At 31.3% G+C, this 22,010-nt stretch overlaps 4 protein-coding genes across 5 annotated transcripts; 2 read left to right on the top strand and 2 right to left on the bottom strand.

Annotated features, from left to right (window-relative positions):
* Positions 1–2,635: 2,635 nt before the first annotated feature.
* On the bottom strand, positions 2,636–5,701 carry LOC101220454. Its single transcript, XM_031886784.1, has 4 exons — positions 5,394–5,701; positions 4,987–5,107; positions 4,530–4,707; positions 2,636–2,983 (listed from the first exon to the last, which is right to left on the bottom strand). Exons 1-4 carry the CDS (start codon positions 5,580–5,582, stop codon positions 2,968–2,970), a joined length of 504 nt encoding a protein of 167 aa, XP_031742644.1. The 5' UTR covers positions 5,583–5,701; the 3' UTR covers positions 2,636–2,967.
* A 67-nt stretch (positions 5,702–5,768) lies between these two features.
* Positions 5,769–9,495, top strand: LOC101219979 (protein N-lysine methyltransferase METTL21A). Of its 2 annotated transcripts, none has more exons than XM_004145712.3 (10): positions 5,769–5,920; positions 6,187–6,308; positions 6,451–6,517; positions 6,778–6,843; positions 7,702–7,795; positions 7,942–8,055; positions 8,295–8,395; positions 8,525–8,599; positions 8,679–8,771; positions 8,970–9,495. In XM_004145712.3, the coding sequence occupies exons 2-10, from the start codon at positions 6,295–6,297 to the stop codon at positions 9,273–9,275; spliced, it is 930 nt and encodes a 309-aa protein (XP_004145760.1). In that variant the 5' UTR covers positions 5,769–5,920; positions 6,187–6,294; the 3' UTR covers positions 9,276–9,495. The 2 variants fall into 2 exon arrangements, with proteins under 2 accessions (XP_004145760.1, XP_031742643.1); XM_031886783.1 differs by having other exon boundaries at positions 5,849–5,920; positions 5,995–6,308.
* Positions 9,445–11,532, bottom strand: LOC101219734 (alpha-L-fucosidase 1). The gene is made up of 3 exons (XM_004145711.3): positions 10,770–11,532; positions 10,410–10,646; positions 9,445–10,309 (listed from the first exon to the last, which is right to left on the bottom strand). The coding sequence occupies exons 1-3, from the start codon at positions 11,378–11,380 to the stop codon at positions 9,553–9,555; spliced, it is 1,605 nt and encodes a 534-aa protein (XP_004145759.1). The 5' UTR covers positions 11,381–11,532; the 3' UTR covers positions 9,445–9,552.
* A 5,139-nt stretch (positions 11,533–16,671) lies between these two features.
* Positions 16,672–18,147, top strand: LOC101213203 (transcription factor RAX1-like). Its single transcript, XM_011658717.2, has 3 exons — positions 16,672–16,968; positions 17,095–17,224; positions 17,308–18,147. The coding sequence occupies exons 1-3, from the start codon at positions 16,833–16,835 to the stop codon at positions 17,900–17,902; spliced, it is 861 nt and encodes a 286-aa protein (XP_011657019.1). The 5' UTR covers positions 16,672–16,832; the 3' UTR covers positions 17,903–18,147.
* Positions 18,148–22,010: the final 3,863 nt, after the last annotated feature.

Genomic DNA, 22,010 nt, shown 5'->3' with positions numbered 1-22,010 from the left:
ATAATACATTTACGTAGAATTAAAAAATAACGAATTTAACAATATTTACCGCATATAACAATTTTTTTTTGATTCTATCAACGATAAACATTAATATGTTTCTATTAATGAAATGGAAGACAAAATTTTATTATAATTTGTAAATATTTTAATTTATTTTATTATTTTTTAAATTGTCCAAAACTTATAGTTAATGATGTAAACGTGTGATATATAAATATGTGTCACGAAAGGATAAGAATGATTTAATTAATGAACTTACATATGAGGATTAGAAACGAGATTATTCTTTAATTAGATAAATTTATAATTTTAATTATGTTATTAGTTATAAACTTAGAAGTGTCTTGTCTAAGTGTCAATTGGATGCCTACATTGGTGGGATATGATCGTACGGTCTATTGTTATAGCAATTAATTGACATGATAAAGCCATTGGAATTTTGGTAACACATATGATATAGCTAAAAAGATGCCTTCATCACTGCCATTGCACCTACAAATATTGTTTTTGTTATAGGTCGCATGGGGTTTGGCTTGTCTTGCTTGTGTGATATGGTTCATGGGGTTTGGCTTGTCTTGCTTGTGTGATATGGTTTGTATTGTCGCTTGAGGATATCGCTAGCATGTTGGAGTGGAGTTTGCTCTTTTTGCCTTCGTTCTTTCTTTGTCCTTGTTTGTTCTGTTTTGCTCTTGTTCTATTTCACTTATTTTATAATTTGTTTTGATCGTTGTGGTGTCTCTTTTATTCTTTTTTTGTGTTCTGCTTTGTGTTTTGACCTCGAATTTTAATACTTCTTTAACCTTTAAAAAATATCTATATTATATTTTCTTCTAGTTCAAAGAATTTGAGGATTCTTTCATCTGAATTAATGAACTGATTAATAATTAATTACTTGAATTCTTCGTTATTCTAGTAGTAAAACTGAAGTTTTAAAACAACTTTTGTTTTTCTAATTTTGAAACTTTTTGGGAAGTAGATAACAAAACCAACAATATATATTGTTTGTGAGTGATTTTTAAAAAGATAAAATCACTTTTATCAATTATCATATTTCAAATCATTATGAAACATGTAGTGTTTATTATGAAAATGAGTTTGATGGTTTGTTTTACGTGGTTAAATGCATTTCTCATCTCTTCAAACATGATTTTGAATTATTAAAACTACATGTTGTTTAGTACAATTGGAGATAGGTTAATTCAAACCACAAACAATTTTTTTAGTCACTAACACATTTACATGCATGTTTAATTATGTTCATTTGAATGATTGTATTGATTATTTAGACGAGTCTAAGTAGTTTATTTTCTAAAATAGTTAAAACCAACATCAAATTGGGACTAAAAAAATCCTCAAAAACAACTTTTGGGTCATTACATATCAAACTCTTCTATTATCCTACCTCTTAAAACACTAACTCACACTACTATTTATCTTACAAATTACTAAAAAGAATAGTAAGACAAACGAAAAAAAAAAACGAGTATTTATTTAACTAATACGTGGGTCTTTGAAAGGATAAGAATTAAGAAACACTTTGAAAATTTGAGTGAAATATCATTAAAATATAATAATTTTTTGGAATTGGAATATTAAAATGAAAATGAAGTTTTTGTCTTTATTTCTTTTAGAGAAAAAGAGATAGAGAGAGAGAAAGAAAGAAGATTATTATTTATAATAAAAGTTGAAAGGCACAAAAGAGAGAGTGTTTGATAAAAGAAAGGAATGGGATGTTAATGTGTTGTACCGACACAACTTTTGATCTCTTAGAAGAAACGAGAGAGAGAGTGTGTGTTTTATATTGAAATTGTGGCTCTGAGTTTATTTTTAATCTAATTTGTCATCTTCATTATTGTTTCCATTTTATTACGTACGTCTTTATCAAATTATTATCTCATTTCATCTTTTAAAAACTCCTAAATTTTGAAACTCAGATTTGTACATTACTATATTGCATTTATTATTATTTCATTTTGAAAATTATTACTAAACTTTGAAAAACGCTCCAATTATATCCCTACGTTTCTAATCCATTCATCTCAGTGTCTAATCGATCCACTATGAGAGGTACATGTTCCTTGTAATTTATAACTATAGTGTAGATATCACTTATTTTCTTTCTTTGTGACAATTTTGTAATTGAGGGATGTGTTTCAAATAATAGCTAAATTTAGAAAGAAGTAAAGTTAATTTATGAGTATTATTGAAATGGAATTTAATTAAGTGGTTAAGACTTGAACTTAAACTTAATATTAGGATGAAACTTGGAAGTCACACATGTTGAATATTTCTAAACACCCTAAAAAAAGTCGTAAACATCCAACTTCTTAATAGAAAAATGTAAATGGAGGGTTGCTCTTGCTTAGAGGAGTTGCATACTTCCTAAACTACATTAATTTTATATTATATAAGAAAACTTTTCTCTCAAGTCCCAAACAAAAACAAGTATTTGGTTTGAAGTAGATTCCATTTAACTATATTTGATGTATTTACGTAATCGTAATGAGATGTGAAACCCTTTCTAAGTTTTAGTTAGTGTTCAATGTTGAAAATTGCATAAAAATATTGTTATCATTATAGATACAACTACCCTTAAAATTAAAGAATTATACCTAAACTGTGACAGTAAAAATAAGAAAAACTATTCAGTTTGCAAAATATTTAGGTTAACCTGATCACAACTAATTCAACTACTTTTGTGACTTAGACTCATTATCGTAAATCCATCGATAAAATTTCATTACAGTACACCACATATAGGTAACTGTTGCCTACCTTCTTTCTTCCTTTCAAGTTACAATAGTCTTCTCCACTGCACACAAAATCACATCAAATAACAAAATATTGTCCATTCTTGGGATGGGATGGGATTAGGTTATTTTGAGGTGCCCACATCACATCTCTTCACTTTATGGAACCACTGCTTGTTTTGTCCATTACCAACAGCAAATGAAACCATAGGTATCAATTGGAATTTACTCTGCAAACAAAATCAAGTACACATTTTGTATGTATATTTCAACTATTGTTTTCATTAGAGATATATATTTCAACTATAAAAATATATGTCATGAGATACCTAGCCAACCAAAAACAAGTCAAGAAAACCAACTGGTCTATCATATTCTACACCAGTCATTTCAATTTCAACACTCTTTTAGACGAACTGTTGTCATTTAGACCCTAATTTTTGTTCTTAAGGAACTCAGAAAAAATAGCAGTTTGAGCAGTATTGCACTCAAGGAATATCTATGAAGTTTAACTGTTTCAGAACAAGGGATACAGACAAGAGAGCCACAAAAGGAACAGATTGACTAGTGGCTGCTACAATGTCAAGAGGTTGAGAGGAGATGTTTGAGCACTATACATAACTAAATTGAAAAGATATAGAAGCTGAAGGGACAATTTCACACATCTGCTCAATTTTGTAACATTTGACAAAGAAGAATGAGAGTTGAAGGGGCAGACTTGAATTTGATGCTTCTTTTTGTTTGGATAGATAAAATGACAATCCCATAGTGCAGCTCCACCGATGCTCACCGGCTGAAGACTGTCATACTAGCTCTTGTTCAGTGGAAAAGCAAAAGGATTGGTCGTTCACAATTAACGATGTAAAAGACACCAGATTATTTCATAAGTCGGAGCTTAACTTGAGTCTTTTCTCTCATCATAGTTAATATCAAGTTATTGTAGTTCCACATTAGAACATGAAATCCCAAAACCACTTCAATAGATCTTATTTTTATGCATGTCCGCCGCTATAGATACACCCTATGAAATAATCAAAACTACAACAATACAGCTAAGGAGAAGTTAAGTGCTCCCATATCTCTCCTAGAACACCTACAAGGAACTAGCTCGTTTTACTTTCCTCCCTCCCTATATTAATAAGTATTGATGCATCTCAATTCCCTAATATCTGAAATAGTGATGTTCAGCGCATTATACACCTTTTTTGTAGTAAAAATAATATTTACATCAACAAATAGATATTACATTTATCCAGGAGAATTGTTTAGATTTTGGATCTTATATGTTGACTAAACATTTCCCCATGTAGAGGATCCCACATTAGAAAAATCAAAGGACCTCACATTGTTTATAAGATAGAAATGTTACTTCTCTTATTATCAATTAATTTTGAGATATGAACCCACGTTGTCATATATGATATCAGAACTCATGGAACTCAAATGAGCATTTGGTCCAAAAAGGGACCAAGAATGGTGAATCTAAAGAGTCATTTTCATGAGATAGTATGTTGAGGATCCAATATTGAAAAAATCAGGGTGAGTTACCCTTCTTATTGTGAATTGGTTTTAAGATAAGTTACTCTTCTCATTGTGAATTGGTTTTAAGATAGAAAATCATATTATCTAAAAACCCAAATCTAGATGATAGTTGGAACCCATCTAATAACCCAATCCACAAATGATAGTTTGTCAACAAAGAGAAAAGGCATGTGGGAAAATGCATAATAAGAAGTAATTACTAATTACAAACCAAAATTAACAGCAGCTTTTTACCCATACAATTCCCTCAGTCTAATAATTGCTGGTTGAAAACATGAACTCAGAGGAACAATTTGGACAACTCTTGAGTGTTGTGCATTGCCATTCTTTGGTTTAGATATTGTGATTCTAAGCATCTCTCCCTCCAGAATTTCACTTACAGTTTCAGCTGCAGTACGCAACAAAATTTCAACTAGCAATCAAAAGGAAACGAAACAGCTTATGTGAAGGAAGATTGAGCTACATTTCATAAAAGGCACTAAAAAATTTCCCCACAAATTCTATTAGTAACATATTCTCCGAGCATCTTCTCTTAGGCAAAAGGACTCTGCCTTTTAGTTTAGGTTGTTTTCTATATGTTGTTTAATGAAAGTTTTTTAAAATGCGTCTCCTTCTAAATCCTTCACGTCCATTGAAGGAGAATCTCATGCAAACCAATTAGAAGTAACTCACAAATACAAAGAGGATTTACCAGCAAAAGGATGTAGCTTAGCAAAGTCAAAAAACTCATCAGCAGAGCAACCAAACAGAACCCTAGCAACCCTATCAAAGCATATTACAGTTTGTACTTTCTTATCCGTTGCAATTGACATCTGCCCAAAAAACAATGGAAATATAGGACCCAAAATCAGAATCTCAATGTAAAGAACACAATGCAATGCACAAGCCCAAACCCATTTTACAGAACAAAAACATTTCCTCCAAAAAAAAAAAAAACATATAATCGAGTCCCCACAATGAATTAACACTCAAAAACAAACAAAACCCGAAAATTTCCCCATGCAAATTCAAGCGGAATTCCAACTACAGAACATCATAAGAGATTTTCACACATACTGAAATCAAATTCCCAAGTAAGAAAAAAACGGAAATACTCACAAGAAGACGGAAGACGCGTTTAGAGGAGGAAGAACCGGGATTAAAGGCGTTGAAGTTGCAGAATTTGCAAAGAGAAGATGGGTTAACAGGAAGTGTTCTCTCACAGATAGAACAAACTCTGTAACAGAAATTGGTGTAATCCATAGCCATCACTGCGCACATGGTTGTTATTGGCTTCCCATTTTCCATTACTCCTCTAAAGGAAACTGCTTTGTTCCTGAAAACTAAAAATACAACACTGTTCTTCACACTGTTTGGGGAAATGGTCGAGAGGACGAAATTTTCGATACTGCTAGGGGTGCTTTTGTTAATTAAACATAGTACAAGGACACGGACGAAAATCTTCCATCATCTTTTAAAGCATCTGAGCCGGCCCAGTTTGGGATGGGCCTGACGTCAAAAAACGGCCCACTTATTCTACCGTGGTTTCTTCCGCCGGGAACGGAGGGGATGGAAAACCCAACGAATACAGGAGAACTGAAATGCACGGAACTGGAATCGAAGAATTAAGAGCCTCCATCAATTTGGTACGTTCCTTCTCTTTGTTCAGATAAAACCTCAATTTTATATGCATTAATCTTTCACATTTTTCGTTCTCCAGAATTTGAGTTAAGTGTTTGATCTTGTCTCTTCCCTCTTGGAAAGAAGGAATTAGTTTAAAGATGATTGCTGGTGCTGGTAATCTGGTTTCTAACGGAATGGAAAAAGGATTTAGACTATATGTGCATTTACTAACTTATTAGAAGTAGTTCATCATTTTGGTTCATGTGTTACCTACTCTTTGTTTCTCTAGCTTCTTAGGTTTTTTTCAATCTCCCCAAATCAAAAGGAAAATTGAATTCCTTCTGATCAAAGGTCCAGTACCCTTTTGACTGCGAAGTTGGGATTTGAGGTTCTTGCTATGGAGGCTGACAGGTAACGTTTAGCTTTCCTGTTTTTTTTTTACTATTTTGTATTAGTGGTCAATCTTTTAAAGTCATTCATGGTATCTGTACATATATTGAAAATAGAACAAGATGTGCATGCCATAATATGTTATTGAATTTGGTATTTTCAGGTTAAATTCCCCCAGTACATTTACCATGACCATGGAAGTATTGGGTCATGAATTGCGATTCTATCAGGTATTGGAAGTTATCATTTGCCAGTCTTGTCCATCGCATCCTTGCTATTTCAAGAGCATATCTATAATAGTTCATTGTTGTTAACTAAGCTTGCAAAGGGCAATTGAGCAAAAAAACTCATTCACAGTCGAATCCTCTACCTTTTGAGATTTGAGAGACATTTTTGTACTCAAATGCTAATTTCTATTCACAGTCATTTCTGTAATAACCTTATTTATGTCTATCTGACCATGGAAGTATGTTACATTGCGATGTTATAGGATCCCAATTCAAAACATTTAGGAACAACAGTGTGGGATGCATCACTGGTATTTGTCAAGTTTCTGGTAATCATTGCTCTACCTTTGCATTCTCATTTGTTATTGAAGTTTCTATTTTTCTTACAGTGTGTGGATTTATATGTATTATCTTTGCTTACAAGGGAAAATTTGTTAGTTTTGTTATTCTCTGTTAACAGCATATGACACCCTAGGCAAATTGAACATATTTTGAAGATGCTTTCTATTTGTGAAAGTGAAAGCATTGCATGTCATTTACCTTGATTATCGGCAGTGTTGTTATGAAACGTGAGTTTCAGTTCTCTTTGATCACAAGAAGCAAATACTAAGAGCTGAAAGCTTTCCTGTATTAGATTTTTATAAAGCCCCTATGGGCATAGAATGTGAAATGTCATTCAATATAACTAAGTTTATCTATAGTTTACTGTAACCCCTTCATGTGCAACCCTTATTAGATTTGATGTATTTTTTTCATGGGTAGCGTGACTTGTACTGTAATTGGAATCTGGAAGATTATCATTCTTTTTTTTTTATAAGAGACAAGTATATTCATATAACAAAACAGAACATCCTAAGGGCGAGGGACAAGAGGGCCCTCCCCGAAAGAAGCTAAGGAGCTAAGACATAATGGCCTTCCAATTGTTGAAAATCATAGAAAGGCTGTAATTACAAAAGTGTTTGGTGTAATTCGTACTCCACCAAGAGGCTGTGTGTTGAAACACAGTCCAAAAAGAATCAAAAGAATTAAATCTATCTTCAAAAATTCTGCTATTCCTTTCTTTCCAAATGCTCCACAAAAGGGAACGCGACGCACATTTCCATAAGATGTTTCCTTTAGGGCTGTAACCTCTAATGTTAAGACCTTCAATCTTTAATAACTATTGATCTCTTTTTTCACTATTTCAGGAGAGAAACTGCCGAAAAGGAAAATTTAGCCCTTCTAAACTTAAAGGAAAGCGTGTCATCGAACTTGGAGCTGGTTGTGGGCTTGCCGGCTTTGGTGTGTCTTTTTTTATTTTTGTTTGTCTTTTTTTAATGTAAAGTTTAATCTGAAACCAGTCCTTTTGGTTGCTAATCCTTGTGCTTTAACGGCTGTACACTCCTGCAGCTGTAGTTTACAATCTTGATTTGAACTGCTCTTTTTAGGCATGGCATTGCTTGGATGTGATGTAGTTGCTACGGACCAAAGGGAGGTTTTGCCTATACTATCGAGAAATATAGAACGTAATACACCAAGCTTAGCCCAGATGAACCCTTCAGGTAGCTTTTCAAAATTATAAATTACAAACTTCCTTCTAACAGTCATTAGCATTTTAATTCTGGCAATTCAATTATTATCTTCAGTTTGTTTTAGGATTTGAATTCCACCACCCCATGTGAAACTTTGTCAAGAGAAAATTTTGGTTTAATTTGATTGTAGAAGAGTGATAGTGTTTGTAATTAGGGAGAGCCTTTGATTTTCTTTAGTGATTCTAATTAGGGGAAGTTGTTCTTTGTAGATTCATTTGGTTCAATTAGGGCAGCAGAGTTAGACTGGGGGAATGAAGATCATATCAAGGCTGTAGGTCCACCATTTGACTTTATTATCGGCACTGATGTGGTAAGTTTATATGATTATTTCTGATTGAGGCCCACGATGATACCCTATTCAGTAGCATTTTTTTCTTATGTGATTTCCTAAGTGGATAATTGACCACAAAAGCTTTAATTTTTGTTTTTCAACATGAAGGTTTATGCAGAACATCTATTGGAACCACTTTTAATGACAATACATGCATTATCAGGTCCCAAAACTACAATTATGGTATGAATTGTATGTTTTTTTTCCATATTTTCACATTGGATACTATGGTTCCCTTATTATTCCTACTTGTTATGTGAAGTTGGGGTACGAGATTCGTTCGACAAATGTTCATGAGCAAATGCTTGAGATGTGGAAAAAGAACTTTGAGGTGAAAACTGTATCCCAATCAAAGGTACACTATACTTCAAACGTTAATCCTTGCTTAGTTTGGGAGTAACTTAAGATCTTAATTCAGATGTTAACTTTGAGCCTCTGAAATGGCTGTAAATTAAGATGTTAATCCTTTCTTTAGTTTGAAGAATGTCGACACAAGAATGCTCAAAAGCAAATGTAATATGTGTTACATTTTTTATTGCGGTATTTGTTGCAGATGGACTCCCAGTACCAGCATCCCAGCATTCAGCTCTACATTATGGGGCTAAAGTCTCGAGCTGGGAACGCAAAGAACACTCCAGGCAATGTAGAACAAGAAATTGACACAGTTTGTTCGAGACAGGAGAATGACGAAAAGGATGTAAGTTTCAATGACGAAAAGGATATAAGTTGTGATGAAACGGGAGTCCAGAAGACAGACGAGCCAGTTACAGAACACAAGGATAAGAAACTGGGGGACTGGGAAGCTAGAAGAATGGGTTCGATGGCTGCTCGGCTTCTGCAAGATGTAAAAATTGTTTGACCCCTCTTGCTTTTCATATCTTTTGCTGTATTTATACGAACAATTAGGTTAAATTCATATTAGTATTATATATTGCGCTTTGATCATGTTCGATTATGAAACAGTTGATGGTTTTCCTTAAATTTTAGGTGGAATGCCACAAATATGTATACATTCTCTGCTCAGTTTCTAATGCTTAATAGCATCAACAAGCCTGCCATAGTTGCAGCTTTTGTGTTGATTTCAATGGAATGAAAACAATGTTCGATACAAATTTGATAAGAAATCGTTACAAGTATTATACAGCAGAAATCTCAGAATTGTTTAGGGTAATCTGTCGACGGATTTCACTGCCGTTGATGCTCGTCTTGTCCAAATGACTATCCAAGTGAGAGAAGTTGTCCAAATGAATCCCCAAATAAGAAACGAGGGGATCAGCCCTTGACTTCTCAATAACAAGTCTCAAAAACTGAGATTCTACAGCTGGAAATCTTAGAATTCTTCGGTATCCCACTGTGGTGCCTGTCACCACTGTACTCCAAACTCCCTCATCATTCAGAATATCAAAATGAAATTCAATAATCCTTTGTCCCATGTGAATTGGTTCTTGAATAAGCAGCACATTGAAAGATATAAAATCTTGAAGGTTTAAATACAATGCCCAGGTGGGTTGGTTCTCAGCAGGAGCCCAGTAAGTGTAAATACCTTCCTTGAGGACATTGGCGGGGGTGAAGCGGACATCTTCGTCATCTCCTCGCGTACTGCTACCATCGACAAGAGCATTTTCAGCCAAATTGTAGGAGAAAATGGAGTCTCGAATCATGGTGAATTCTTGAAGTACTTGTACATCTTCATCTGATATTAAACCAGAGGAATTTGGTGGTACATTTAGCAACAAGAGACAGTTTCTTCCAGCGGATTTGTAATATATATCAAGAAGAGTTCTTGCAGATTTTGGAACTTCTGATGGATGCCAAAACCAACCAGGCCTTATTGAGACATCACACTCAGCTGGAATCCAGTCATGGCCGTATGGGTCACCTTCCCCAGAGTATCTGAATACCATTGACACGGAGAGAGAAAGATCGGAAAAATAGAAACAGCAAGCACAACTGTAGTTAAAAAGATACCATAAAAATTGAGAAGTGAACTCACCGAGAATCAGTGCCACCAATCTTCGCAGAACTGGAGTTAAAAAGAGACCAACAAGTAGGCTTTGCAACACCAGCTTCGTCACCGATCCACCGACAATCGGGACCAGCGTCGGAGAAAATGACAGCCCCTGGTTGAAGCTGATGAATTAAACTAAACCAAGAATCAAAGAAATACTCCATGTCCTTCTCACCCTCCCCTTTTGCACCATCCAACCACACTTCCTTGATCTCTCCATACCTAAGCTCAACTCAACATACATTTTCGGATAAAAATTTACCCATCTACGTCAAATAACCAAAGAAGCAATTCGTTGAACAATTGAAGAGGAAAAACAAAAGGCAAAGAACCAAGAACCACTACCTTGTAAGCAATTCAGTCATTTGCCCAAGATAGAATTCATTATATTCCAGAGTTTTACCATAACATGACTCGTGACGATCCCATGGAGACAGATAGAGGCCCAATCCAAGTCCCGCTTCTTTAGCAGCCTTGGCGAGTTCCCCAACCACATCTCCTTTGCCATTTCTCCAAGGACTCGAGCTCACTGAATAATTTGTATACTCCGACGGCCACAAGCAGAACCCATCGTGATGCTTCGCAGTGAGAATGATACGAGAAAACCCGGCGTCCTTGGCGACTCGGACCCATTGAGCAGCATCGAGATTGATGGGGTTGAAAACAGATGGATGAACGTGGCCAGTTCCCCATTCGGAATCAGTGAAGGTGTTGGGGCCAAAATGAAGGAATAGAGCCATGTTTCCGAGTTGCCATTGGATCTGACTAGCGGAGGGGATGGGAAGAATGGGAAGCGGAGGAGGATTGTTAATCAAAGAAGAAGAAGAAGAAGAAGAAACGGGTTGGAGAAACAGAGAGAGGAGGAAGAACAGCGAAAATGATGAAATTAAATTGAGAAGCGAAAAGGGTTTAGGGAAATTGCAGTTGGTGAAGAATATGATATTGTGATTCTTCATTGGAAGAGAAGGGTTTTTGGAATTTGATTGAGTGGGAGTTTTTATGGATCACCATACGCCATTAAACTTCACTGTTCAAGCACTTGCGTTGACCGTCGTTCCTTAACAAAGGAGTTGTTAAATATCAGCATTCATTCCTTCCTCGTAATTCTTAAAGCTCAAACATCTAATAATACGCTCATTTTTTAATTTTAACCAAAATATTTACTAATAATATCATTTTCTCTTTTAATATGATGCAATGTTATATTCTAGGAAATTAAAAATTATTCTATCGACCAAATTAACTTTTTTGTATACTTGATTTCGTATATTTGCAGTATTTAAAGCTTTCTTTGACCATTTCTTTCGGTCATTTTTCAAGTTTTAAAAAGCCCATTGAAGTCCGTGGAGCCCAATGGGCCTTTTTGACTTGAAGGTTCTTTCTTTCTTCGTGTTGCCTTATTGTCAACCAACATTTTTTCTCACAAAATTACAATTTTAAAGCTTCTATTTACTTTTTAACTTTTCTTTTCCACTTAGTGAAACTTTACCAACTTGGTTACTCAATTCATAATGCAAGCATTCGATTTATCCTTTTGGGTTCGTAACTACTCAAATATCGAAATATATTATAAATAATTGACGATTAAATCAGGAATAATTTAGTTTCAGATTTCAATTTTTATCCATTTACACCTTTTAACTATGTACACATATTCCATCTTCAACCATTCAAGGTTATAAGGTTATCACTTATCATATCATGGTAAAAAAAAAAAAATTACAAAAGTTGTCTTTAATTTTTTTTCTTAAAACTTACCCATTTGCCTTTTAGTATAATTTTTTGAAATAAATCATCAAATACAACACAAAGCTAGTCAAATTGAGCGTAATTTAATTGACATAAAAGGTCTTAATAACTCATAATTGTACTAAAACGATACTTAGAGTTGTGAACCAAGAGAGAAATTGACATAAATAACATTTGCTCACTTGATAAAGTACAAAGTTCTTCACATGTTTGTCTATGTCTTTTACCCTTTTACATGAATTGACATTTTATATTTCATCAACTATTTATTAAATTTGTGATTGCACCATGAATTAACCAAAATTTCTCCACACCTAAAATTTGAACTCTACAAAGTTGTAATTAAGCAAACAAGAACATGTATGGTTTTGGCAAAATGTACTGAGTCGATGGATGAGAGGAAGAGGGTTTTGGTTAAAATAAGGAATTGACTAAGTTGTGACTTCAGAAATTCGGAGGGCAACAACGTCATTTCATTATATTTTAGAGGGTAGAGTTGTATTTTCATATTCTTTGAAAACTTTTTAGGGTCAAAAAAATAATCACAAATGATTCAATGAGTAGTCCAAAACTCCAAAATAAACATTGAAAAAAAGATTAACTTATAATGAATATTAATTAATTGATTGATATTTAATTTACATATAATTAATTACCTACTCACCCCACCTCTAAACTAAAATAATTTAATGTAAATATTTCTTTCATAAAGTAAAGATTTGATATAAACTTATATACTGTTTTGTAAATAAGTTACTTTTAAAATCTTAAATGGTATATACAAATTGATGATGAATAGTTTATAAACATACATCTCCTCCAAAAATTAGAGTCGTACACATAGATACTATACAAGCTAATTAGGTTTGTTTTCTTTTAAAATCTTTTGATAGTGTTTTTCATGTAAAGGTTACATGCTAAATAATAAAAAAAATGAGGGTTTAGAGCAAATCAAGAAAGACAAAAAGAGAAGAAAGATAATAAGAAATATTGTGAACGTAATCGGTGACATCGTCACCTTTGACTTTTCTTTTTTCTATTTTTCCATTAGACTTTTTTTATAAAACGAAATATACCAACAAATGATATTAATATATCATTAGTTCTTATTAAAAGTTCGACCTACTCGAAACTAAACTAAATTCGGATATATATAGTGTGTGGGTTTATAAGGATTCTCTTTTTCTTCCTTCTATTTATGTTATTAAATTTTATAAAACATATTATAATCATTTTAAACGGTTTAGTTTTTTACCCGCGATATATTAATCTATTAGAATAGTATATCATAATTAAATAATTTTTTATACTAATTTGTTTTGGAGAATAAGAAAAAAAAAAGTATCATTTTGGTTAATTATAGTTGACTTGATATAATATAATACATGGTTGTTATTGAAATCAATTATGTAAATTTGAATACAGTATAGATATATATATATTATACGTGACAAATAAAATAAAGTCAACAATTTAAGTTGCGATCTCTTGGCTAACATATTAAACAAAATTATCTGTGTCTCTTTAGCCCTAACACTACAACTCTTATACAGTTATACCCAACAAAAAAAATCTCTGTCTATCATTTCTCATTTCAAACTATTAATTGTTTTCTTCCCTCCTTTTGCTTCTGAGATGCACCTTTTTTTTAATAATATAATTTATTATTCTTTCTTTATTAATATTAAGGCGTAATAAAATGATTTTCTTTATGATTAATGTCATGGTTTATATTTAATTGGATGTGTATAATCGATATAAAACAGGAACTTAAAGAGTATGGTAAAAAGATAATAAAATGATTCAAACCAAAAGTAGCACTTTAAGATCAGAACATGCTCCTTCAAAAAAAAAATGTTGTTGGACTTAGCTTCGAAAATCTACAAAATATTCAACGTGACATGCAACTCAAGAACATTATCCTACAGAGATGAAGGTTGTCATGATGTAGCTCGTGATGTAGCTCAAAAGGTTTAAAAGAGAATAACCTAGATCATCTATTTCCATAATATAAATAAACATCATAGTAGCTCCGTCAACTAATTCTACCATCACATTCTAAAGCTTCCACAATCCTTCATAAAGTATGTGTGGCAATTACTATGTGAGTGTGCATTTTCTACCTAAATTCATTGTTTGTGTTGAGTGAAAGTCATAGTTTGAATTTTCACATCAACAACCATTTTTTATTTCTTTTTCTAAGGAGTTGTGTTGTTGTTTTGGAATCCTATGGAGTAAAACCAACAATTATAATTGTTACATTGTACACAGAAACCATGCACGAAGACATAAATCTGTCTGGCAAAGGACTGTTTTAAATTTTGCTATGTGTTATCTTTCACTACACTATTTACTATCTACATTATTAAAACTCTACACCTACACCCTGTAGCCTTCTTCACCTACACAGCTCTTTCATCAGACCACTCAATTTCAAAATACCTAACATATAATAATAATAATTTCCACTTCAACATGATAGTCATTCCAATTTCCCATTTCATAAACCCCCCCCCCCCCAAAAAAAAAAAAAATATATATATATATATATATATATATATATATAACCTATGACTGTTACTTAGATAGTGATACATAATATGATGTCATCCAAACAGTAGACAAAAGGTTCTAGCTAATAGAAGAAATGTTGGAATGTAAGAAAGACATATCTGAAATTTTGTTTTTACCCATTTCACAAAATTAAATGCATGCCTCTCTCTGGGTCAATGGTTATGATCCATCTTTCATAGGGATAGTTATGTCCATTGGCTTTTTGAAGGGTAAATCATCAAAAATCACAAACATTTCATCACATGAATTGGTGGTGTAAAGATTCTTACAAATAAATAGCCTCATTTTGTGTATATATATCTTCTCTATGACCATTCTCATCACTTTCTTTCTTTATCCACTTCTTCATGCATGCAGCTTTCTAACCCTTCCTTTTCATTTACCTCTTTTTAATATCCCCAATTAACCCTTGTCTTTACCATATATATAATAATCTTTGTAACCCTAAAGATCTCATTACTTTGTATTTTATATAATATTACTTTTAATTAAAAAAAATTCTCTTGATAGCAAACTTACATTGTTAGTGAACCACATAAACATAATATTTATGTCGATCTTCAATGTTTCACATTTTTATGCCTCTTTTTGTATGTTGGTTTTGTAGTAATAATAATCATGACCAAAATATCAATAAATACACCACAATATAAAAGAGTCTACAACGGTATAGCAAAATTTAGAATTAGTTATCTAAGCAATCACTAAAGTTTGAAATTTTATGTTTTTTTTCAAAAAAAAAAACACATAATCTTCACATCTCTCAAACTCAATTTGGATAAATCATTTTGTCATCATTTTTATAGTAGTGTGATAGATTATATCGTCAATGAGAGTATATTATTAATAGTATTGTTCTATACAATTTAATACATCAACTCTTTCTACCAGTGTTATTCATTATAAATTATGTAATCGCATATATTTTAAAATAATTACCATAATGAATAATGAGTAAGGCAGGGATAGCCCCTACATTTAATTTAGTGATGTGTAGGTCAGAGTTGATATATTAAATTTGAAAGTTAAAGTGAAAGGACGATTCATATTTTTGGTTGAGTAGAGAAAACAGTCAAATACTATAGTCGAGGGTTTGGAGAATGTCATTATCTTGAGGACCATATACCTCTCTCTATAAACTATTGTTTGATTACTTGTTGAGTTTTCCAATTAAAAATAATAACAAATTATATATAAAATTTATGAAACTTTGGATATAGAAAATCAATAAATAAATAAAGAGAAAGAGAGTGGTTAGAATTGTGAGACGTGCTATAATCTAAGTAACAATGTCAATGAGCCACAAGGAAACTTCTTTTCTTTTCTTTTCTTTTTTAACATCCACATGTTATGACTTTGAAACCACTTTTTGAAAAGCATTATTATTTTAGAGTTAAGATATTGATTTGGTTTGGATACTTTGAAATATTAAATCTTTAATTCCTTTAACTAGTACTTTTGTATTATCCATGGGAATTTTGATTGAAACTTTGGCATTGAATTCAAATATTGTATAAATAACATTAATATTATTCAACCAATTTTGATAAAAGAAAAAAATTAACTTTGAATGACTACATAATATGAAGTGTGTGTTTGTAAGTTATAATGGTATTATGTAGTGTGTGTTTGTAAGTTATAATGGTATGTGATTATGATAGATGTAGATCATTTTAGTTTAGATTAAAATAATTTGTATGTGTTATAAATGTGCAAAAATGATGGCAACGAAATAGTGAATATAGAGGCGTTTCAAACAGTTCTACTACATAACCGTGGTATAATAATCAAGATCATCTTCAAATAGTAGTCCACTTCAAGGTACGTAATTTGAAAACCGAAACGCTTTTGTAAAGATTGAAATTGAATGAAGTTAAAAGTAGTAGTGACTAAAATGGGTTTTTAACCTTATTTTAACAGATTGGGTGTGTGACATTAGGTGGAGCCCAAAGATATGGTTTTTTAAATTTTCTTTAAGAGAGAGTGGGGGAGGTTGGAACTTCAGCATATAATTGTAGGTCTCAAGGAAAGACCTGCGTTGGTTTCCATTTGTTAAGGGAAAAAGAGATATCAAGAAGAAAAGAGATGGGAAGAGCTCCTTGTTGTGACAAAGCAAATGTGAAAAAAGGGCCATGGTCACCTGAAGAGGATTCTAAGCTCAAACATCACATTGAAACTTATGGAACAGGTGGCAATTGGATTTCCCTTCCTCAAAAAGCTGGTAGGCTCCCCGTCTGATCTTCTTTTCCTCTTTTCTTTTAAGTACTTGATCAAGATTCAAATATTTGACCTTCTAATCACTCTCTTAACCTGTTGATCAGCACTGATGCTTAAATCAATTTGTCAGGTCTTAGAAGATGTGGGAAGAGTTGTAGATTGAGATGGCTTAATTATCTTAGACCCAACATCAAGCATGGTGAATTTTCAGCTGAGGAAGATAGAATCATTTGTACTCTATTTGCCACTATTGGCAGCCGGTAATGAAATATTACAAGTACATATCAGTTAGACACATTTATTTTTCCATGAAAACCTAATTCTGACTATGTACATCATTTAGATGGTCAATTATTGCTGCTCAATTGCCGGGAAGGACCGACAACGATATAAAGAACTATTGGAATACGAAGTTGAAGAAGAAACTTATGATGGGGATGGTATCATCTTCTTCTACTGCTAATACAACTCATTGTGCTCCACAAGCAGAGGTCATTAGAAAGATTGAAACTTTATCACCAAAACCCCATCAAAATCACTCCTTCGAATATCAACCATTCTCCAATGTTAGTTATGAACCATTATTATCCACTAGTTATTCAATCCCATTATTCAACTATTGTAATAACCCAATTAGTAGCTGTTTGGTAACCAACCCTTTTGACCAAAACAATAACTTCTATGAAACCCTAAAACCAAACCAAATGGGGTTTGAGTTTGATGAATTAGAATATGGTGGGTTAAACTCAAATAGTTTCAACAATGGGTTATTGTTTGATGAGAAGATGAAGATGATGCAGCAAAACAACAATGGCAATGAAGGGTATAACAGTAATTATGTTGAGGGAAATACAATGATGATGAAGGAAGAGGAAGAGATGATGGAGCAAAAAAGAGAAGAAGAAGAAGAAGAAGAAGAACAGAGAAGTACAAAGTGATGGAGGGAGTTTTGAGATTCTGACAACTGACTGTTAAGCGTAAAATCAAGAAAGATTTGATGGGGTATGGGAGGAACTGCCACAAATATATCACACCAAATTACTTTCAATATTTATTGGGTTTTGTGTGTTTTTATGTTTCTTCCTTTTTTTCTTTTTCTTTCTTTTTTTGTTTGGTTTAGGTAAATTGGTAAATTGGATGTGAAATGAAATGGTCTGTTTAATTTATTTTCTTTTGCTCTATATTTCTATATTTGAAATCACTTCCGATCTTAAAATTATATTTTTTACATGTGATAATGATTGATTTCAAATAGATGGCAAGAGTTTAGGTTTAAAAAAAAATTTGCAATATTTATACCAACTGTGTGTTTGTAGTATTGTGATATATCTCTAAATAACTCTACTGCTTCAAGTTGAAGTAAATTATTTTTAAAAGTAATTAATTTGAAGATGAGGTTAACTTAATTAATTAATTAACTAAACCTTCTTTAAAAAATGAAATTTGTGGATTTGTTATTAAGGTATTCATGAAATTGATGTTATGTTGGTTTGCAGTGTGAGAGAGGACTCGAATGATGAAATCAGTGTGAGATTGAAAATTTATGAAAACTATGAATCACACAGCCAAAGATACAAAATCCTCAACCGACTATTTCCATTTCCAATGCTTCCCTTTTTAATATATTATAATTGTTGTTTTTTCATTTCTTTCAAATTATTTCCAATCTTTTCTTTTCCCTTTTCTTTTGGTGTTGATTATATTTTATCAATGTTAAGTTTATTAGTATTTTGATTTCTTAAGATGGGTAAAATGTTACATTTTTAGTTGAATTTTTCCTTTGATTTCTATATTTAAAAGTGCATGTTATATAGTTTTACATTATAAGATGAATGTTTCAAAATCTGTACTTTTAAATATTCACTTTCAATATTTATTTAATTAATAAAGTTTCTCTATTTTTTTTTATCATTATTCAAATTAAATTTAAAATTTCACTTACTAATTATATAGAATTAAGGTTAAAATCTTATTTTGATCCTCAACACTGTGTATCATGCTCTATTTTGGTTTTGAACTTTTATACATGTCTATTTTGAATCTTATACTTAAAAAAAAAAAAAAAAAACTTACTTTGGTCCATATCTTTAGAATTTCATTAACTTCGTGATGAAATGATGACCTGACTTTTTATATTTAAACGACTAAGCTTTAGATTCATTATGATAATTAAATTGATAAATAACGAATAAATATTGCTAGTTTATTCTATAAATCTTTTATGTCAATATAGAAATATAATTAACACACTTAACCTAATAAAACCCAAATTAAAAACTTACTTTATAAATTCAAAAACTAAAACACACCTTTAAAAGTTTAGGGATCAAATATAGAATTTAATCGATTTACATAAATATAAAAAAGTAAAAGTGAGCATTTAATAAAAAAGATTGAAATTAAACGAATAAATGTTAAAATGTATGATCTAAATTCAAACAAAATTTTAGATTTAAGTTATAATATTGTGAAATTTATAGACAAAATTGAAACTAAACTCAAAACATAAGGATTAAAAGTTTGACGTTTTAAAAAACTTTGAATAGAATGAAAAAAAAAATCTAAAACTAAAATGATACACAAATGCATACACATACGTAATAATATATATAATATTACGTATACATAGAATAAATAACATAATTTTGGCCCACCTTATAAAATCTTTGATGCCATAACGTTAGTATTTGGCTACAATTTTCTTCTTTTTTTCCCATTTAGTCAAAGTCAGAATTGCATATGTAAGTGATATTAAATTGAAGTTTTTCAAAAATAGAAAAAAAAATCATAAAAAAGAATCACTACAAAAAAAAAAAAAAAATCTACCCTTGATGTAAATAGTTTATCCAATTTTTTTATTTAAAAAAATGTCACAATTAAAAACATTGATAATAGATATTTAAAACGAATGTGAAATTTTAAAAGAAAAAATAATAATAACATTATGGTACAGTTTGGAGTTCAAAACAATCAATACATGATTTTAAACTAGAATTGAATACTATTTTTCTTACGAAACTTTTAACATTAACGCATAGTTTCAAAATGTTCCTCCTAGATTTAAAGTTTTCAATTTTAGTTTACCATAAAATTTGTGATGTGATGGATGTTTTTTTTTTTTTCAGTTTTAATTTGGTTTTTGGTCTTTGAAAGTAAGAAATCCAAATTCAAGATAAGAAAAGTATAGATATATTGGTACAGGGAAAATGGTAGAAAAATAATATTGTAGAATGGAAGAAGGATGTGTGTGTTGGATTTTTGTGGTGTTGATATCTAAATATATTTACCTTCACGTTTCTCTTTTTCGGTTTAGGTGTAATTAGGTGTGGGTGTCAGAAGCCGCGTCTCTTTTGAAAATGATTTTCATTGGGCTTGGGCCCACTTTTCTCCCCTCCGATCCAACAATTTCAAACCCTCTCTTTTATTTTCCTCGTCAATCTAAAATCTTCTCTTCTCACCATTTTATGTTTCCATATTTTCATTACTCATCCAATGCATCAAAACTAAGTAATACACATTCTTTTATTAATTGGACACCTTGCATGTGGATGCACTCACCTTTCATATCAAACACTCTTTTCATTTTACTCGAGGAGAAGATTGTGAGAACTTATCAAACACCCTTTTTCTCATACCTGTGACATCATTATTAGTGGAAGCATTGTATAGTTGCAACGAGTTTCGTACTGTTTCAGTTGACAATATATTACATTCGACACTGTATCATGCCACGTTTTAAATATTTTAATTTAGTCAAAAAATCAAATTCGATAAAACGTTGAATAATATATAAATAATGAGAAGCGTCTTAAGATTTAAAAAAATATATTTAATATAAACACTATGCATCACTCGTTTGAAATGCCAACGATGAGTAAAAACATCAATCAATTGGCATTTATCTATGTTGGTTGAAATAAGAAATAAAATTAAAATGTTTTCTTTCAACAGATTACTTATTCCAATTTGATTATAGCTAAAGATTGATGTTGGGCTCTTTACCTCTATTATGTTGATTGTACTCCATAATTAGTTGAGTAAATGTTTTCTATTGATTATCTAAATGGATTAATACAAATGAAGTGTTTTGCCTATGCATATGAACAAAATTTCTATTACCTATCCAAATATTATATGCTTTTTTTGTTCCATATTCACAAACGTTTGATATTCTTTTAACGTTTAAGACTGATTAAATTCCAAGTCCAGTACAATTTTACAATTTCAAACAAAATAACTAATTCAATTTCAACATAGACTTACCTTTTAAAAACTATTGAATGGAGCTAGAAATAAACTAAGTGTTCACTGTTTTTAACATGAATAAAGTTAGTCAATTATTGAATGAATAAAGTTAATCTTATCAATATGTATTTCAAAGGTTAAATTTATTGATATAGTTTCAATAATAATTAATTGACTTTATTTAATTCTAACGTGACTAAATGATAAATACGTTTGAAAAGTTAACAAAAATCCAGAAAAAAACTAATTACTTTCCCATCAATATTTATAAAAATCCATTTTTTAGTTTTTGCTAATAATTTTTTTTTCTTTCTAAAAACTGTTGTTTTGTTGTCCACTCTCTATCAATATTTATATATATAAAAAAAAACTAAAAAATGGTTTCGATTTTATATTTAGAATTTAGTGGAAATTAAACTGTTGTTTTTCTATATATATATATATAAATAATCTGAAAACAGATAGGAAAAAGCATTATAAATAAAAAGCTAAGACAATTATATTACAAACCCAAATTCGTCAAAGTGGTTTGGGTTACTTATATTTGGCACAAAGGTTTCTCCCAACAGATTGAAGGTTTAATCTCATAGAATGTAATGTTAAAGTGATATAATACTAAATCCACGTTTATTCTTTTTATTTTAATGCTTTGTTTCGAACTCAGATTCTAAATTAATTCCCTTGTTTTGTTTGCTAGGCTGCAAAGAGAATTATTTTAAAATTCAAAGTAAATTACATAGTTGATTTTATCAGTCAATTCTTAACATTCAATTACCATTCGAAATAAATAATCTAAAATAA

Source organism: Cucumis sativus, chromosome 6 (genome assembly GCF_000004075.3).
Source record: "Cucumis sativus cultivar 9930 chromosome 6, Cucumber_9930_V3, whole genome shotgun sequence".
Classification (NCBI taxonomy): domain Eukaryota; kingdom Viridiplantae; phylum Streptophyta; class Magnoliopsida; order Cucurbitales; family Cucurbitaceae; genus Cucumis; species Cucumis sativus.
Note: the sequence above shows the minus strand (reverse complement) of the source record. Positions and strands in the feature narration are given on the sequence as shown.